This window comes from Chinchilla lanigera, unplaced genomic scaffold (assembly GCF_000276665.1).
Source record: "Chinchilla lanigera isolate Chin_1 unplaced genomic scaffold, ChiLan1.0 scaffold00067, whole genome shotgun sequence".
Taxonomy (NCBI): domain Eukaryota; kingdom Metazoa; phylum Chordata; class Mammalia; order Rodentia; family Chinchillidae; genus Chinchilla; species Chinchilla lanigera.
The window spans coordinates 12,649,093-12,653,249 of NW_004955468.1; the positions used below are offsets into that span (position 1 = coordinate 12,649,093).

The following is a 4,157-nucleotide window of genomic DNA, read 5'->3' on the forward strand; positions in this document are numbered from 1 at the left end:
GCTACCTGAGAGGATCTTGTAGGGCAACATCTTCCTCTATCGGAATTGCTAAACTCTAACATTCCAAGCACGAAAGGGGTTGACATCGAATCACTCCACAATATGCACTCTTTTGAAAACTCCTATAGTTCTCCACCCATGCATGCAAAGAATTCACAGAAACACCAAGGCTTCAGGAAAAATGCTTTATTTCCCTTTCCTCAGCCACTGGCATTCTAGACACTAGGTAAGTCAGCCTCCATCACTTGGACGTGGTAGTTGGTAGAGCAAGGCCAGGTCTCTTAGCAAGACCGTGTCAGCGATAGAACAAAAGTACAGCTGCCTCAGTTATCTCCTGGCTACTGCTCCATCCGGTATGAGTCCCATATCCATTCCAGTTAAAAGCAGAGAAGTCTCCACATTGCGAGGGATTACCCTCTGGGAAGTAACCTCCTCCACCAATGCAGTGCTACAAAAGAAGGAAAGGAGGAAAGGGTAATGAGAGATCAGCTGGTAAAGTTAAACATATCTCAGTGGCTACGTTTTTGTTTCTCATTGAGAATTTCCATTGGTAGATTTCATCTACTACACCCATAAAAACCTCTCTTACTTCAGCTTTATTTCCAACGTGTCTCCTCTTGACTTTATTTCCACCTTTCTGAACATTCATTCTCAGTGTCCCTGCTGAGACTCTTCATGAGTACCTTAAGTGCTTCTGCCTAGCAGGACACACATCTCCCTCTTCCTTAAAGATGGTAGGACGCTCTTGGTTTTACACCCTGTACACCAAGGCTGCAAAACACCCTGCAGCTCCCTCAACATCACATCCCTTCTAAAACACTAGTGGCTTTGAACACACTGTTCTTTCAACCTAAACTGCATCAAGACATTATGGATATCTATTTCTCAAGAATCAGTTTTGAAGTTACCTTTTCTATAGCCACTTCTCTGATACACCCACCGCAGTTACATGCTTTTGTAGCCTCTAGTTGCTTCTGTTTTGTTTGAGCAGGACTGGTGGACATCAAACTCAAAAGTTTCACACATATGAGGTGATCATTCTAACACTCAGCTCCGTTCCCAGGCCCCTTGTTCATATATCTATTATACTTCACAGTCTTTATATAGTAATGCCATCTTTGTGTCACTATTCTGCTAGTTGCTAGACAAGAACATGTGACTCTGTGTGCCTGTACAGTACACGGTAGTTGACCATGCAAGCTTTTCTAAAGAGTGGGTGGTGCCCATGCACACTGCATTATTCATGCTTTGGGCCATGGCTGAGAGGTGCCATGGAAGACAAGTTGTCACAAAGAGACCTGTCCCTTAGTGCCTCCCAGTCATCATTCTCCACTATGACTGGAGGGTCCTCCTTGACAGCAAAGTTGCCTCATCCTAACTGGGAAGAGACAAGCTGATGGCTGAGCAATAAAAGAAGAAGGAGGTCTTCAGGGTCACCTGCCAGCAGTTCAGGACACTTTTTGCAGACTGTTAGTGTGTGAACGGCTGGGTCGCAAGTGATCATGCTCACCCTGGACAGCTGAAGTGCTCCCTTATAATTGTCTCTTGGCCAATGCCTTATTGACTGTGGAAAACGTACCTGCATGTGTCTAATTTCTCTCACTTAGGGGGACATCATGGTTGCTGTAGGTGACAGCTGAGCATACCTGCACTGACAGTCAGTCCCCATGATGACCACAGGCCAAAGTCTTTTGTGGGAGGACAACAGTATGTTGGGTGAGTTCCACTGTAAGATATTGGGACTCTCCTCATTGTCACTCCACAGTGTGCATTTATCCGAGCCTCAGACATGAGTGAGAATACCAAATTTTATTCTGAAAATTAAACCTCAGGTGGAGAAATACAAGGCTGAGTGTTGGTCAGTCTTAGCTCCAAAATGTATCATGGGCTGTTCCTGAACATAAGCCTCACCCTAACCCGAAGCAACTGAGTGTTTTATGGCAAAAGCTGAACAAATATCAAGGCGGCATCCTTCATTTTGTTCTTCAGAAAGGCAGAATGTCTGTACCTAGACAGAGAGTCCTATGCTTCTGGTCCCCAAGAGCCAGGGAAACACAAGGGAAAACCACACTACACGCACACACACACACACACACACACACACACACACACACAATGACAAACAACATTGTTCAAAGGTCCCTTTGGTGACCACAAAAACTCACAAATTCAGTGTTACACCCAGTGACCTTCATTCCAGCACACAAGGCATTCGCTGCTCTCTCATTATTAAATACTCTGAAATGGACATATCCTGCAGTGAATTCATCTGGAAACAAGAGGGAGAAAACAAAATTCAAGGGAGATGGTGGAAATAGCTTCCCATGGGCCAGGTCAAAAACTGTCTATGCCAGATCCAGGTTCCAGCCCAACACTTCACCAGCACCAGTGGAGCCAAAACCACTGTACCCAGCAAATGGTTTACACCAGGCCCAAGCCTAGCCAAGAGGGACCTTGCCATACCCCAGAGCCCAAGAACTGGTCCTCACAAAGTTCCTCTGCACTGGCAGTGGCTGGTAGAGAGATAAACTCAACAATGCAAGAAAATCACCACTAACATCACTATGGGCACATTACAGCAACTAGCAAGTGTGCTCACACTGATCCTCTTTGCGCCTTTCATATTTTCATTCACTTTAAAACCTCAAAGCCCAGATGTACACAATAACAGCTGTGAATTTTATAGCATAGGCACAGCCTCTAGGATGGATATTCTGCAAATTTAGATTCACATTAAACTAAGTTATAATTACTGCTCAAAATAGAATTATAACTGTTAGCTCAGCAGCACAAGCACCTGCCTGGCAAGTGCCAGGTCTGATTTCAATTCACAGTACAAAAAAAAAAAAAAAAAAACATATATATATATGTGTGTGTGTGTGTGTGTGTGTGTGTAATTATCTCAGCATTGTTCTTCTGCCTTGTGCACATGGGCCTGGCTTGTTCCTAACAACTTACTGAAGGGCTGGTAATAGGGTTGTTGGGAGCAGAGTCTAGAGGCAAATTTCTTCAGTGCAAATTCTCTCACTAACCCACATAGGCCTTTGAAATAACAGAAATTCCTAAGCCTCTCCCTGCTTGTTTCCTAATTTGTACTAGGGAATCAATACTGGTTCAGGTCTCAAGGGTTGCTGTGCAAATTAAGCAAGACAATACTGTACATAGAACACTTGTAGGAAGAACCATGCTACATAAGTGATAGATACCTGCTACTTGTTGTAACTGAATTTATCACCTTTCCTACAAAGATTTCAGAGGAGCACTGAAGACTCACTGCGGCCATTTGGGGAGTAATAGGCTGCCGTCTTCTGAGCATCGCCAAAGTCATAGACCACAGGTATCGCAGGCCCATTGTCAGTCCAACACTTTCCTGCTCCATATTTCACTGGATATTTCTATGGGAAATGAAGAAGTCACTGAGTCAGGACAACAGTGTTGGCTCTCACATGGATGCTGCACAGAAGGGAAATATTCTGTTCTTGAAAACAGACATTATTTCAAATGCACACAACATGGGGATCTTTCCCTTTGGCTGTGTTTCTCCAACGTATCAGCCCCCTTTGAGCTCACTCTCAAATTCTCTTGTTCTCCCCATCCCTGGTCTTTCTTCTCCCAGTTCACTCTCATGGGTCACTTGCTTTCCCTGGGTCAGGATCCCTCACAGAATTGGGACAGAAGCTTTGAGTAAATTATAGCATAGCAAACCTGCAAGATAGTACCAGGGGAAGGAGGCTCCTTCTTGAACTCAAATACCTGCTACTCTCTAGACCCATGAAAATCAACACAGCCAGCAGCCCTGTGTACCTGGTAGAGGCCAAACAGATTATGTCCCAGATGCTGGAAGAAGCCAACGAACGTGCGGTATCTCAGCAGGGAGGTGTTCCTCCAATTCTCCATGGGGCTATTGTTGGGCACATGCCAGATGCCCAGGTCCTGGGCCTGGATGTCATAGTAGCCAGGGTTCTAGAAAACAAACAACACTCAGGTAGACCAGGCCAACAGACCCTGTGAGAAAAAGAAGATACATACATGAACCATGCGGCTAAGTTTACAGCAGTGTTTCAAGTAGCTAGATGGACAGGTGGATTCAGGCACTACCATTTCCAGCAGATAATGGTTTCCACTACACCCAGGTGCCCCATTTTTGTTGGGTTTTC

At 44.9% G+C, this 4,157-nt stretch overlaps 1 protein-coding gene across 1 annotated transcript in view; it reads right to left on the reverse strand.

Moving 5' to 3' along the window:
* Nucleotides 1-200: 200 nt before the first annotated feature.
* LOC102004372 (intelectin-1a) overlaps nt 201-4,157 on the reverse strand; it is a gene marked incomplete at its 5' end in the record, with an annotated part of 59,265 nt that continues 55,308 nt past the window's right edge. The window contains 4 exon segments of the mRNA XM_013522493.1: nt 201-448; nt 2,166-2,269; nt 3,275-3,395; nt 3,805-3,963. Coding sequence (XP_013377947.1) covers nt 296-448; nt 2,166-2,269; nt 3,275-3,395; nt 3,805-3,963 — 537 coding nt within the window.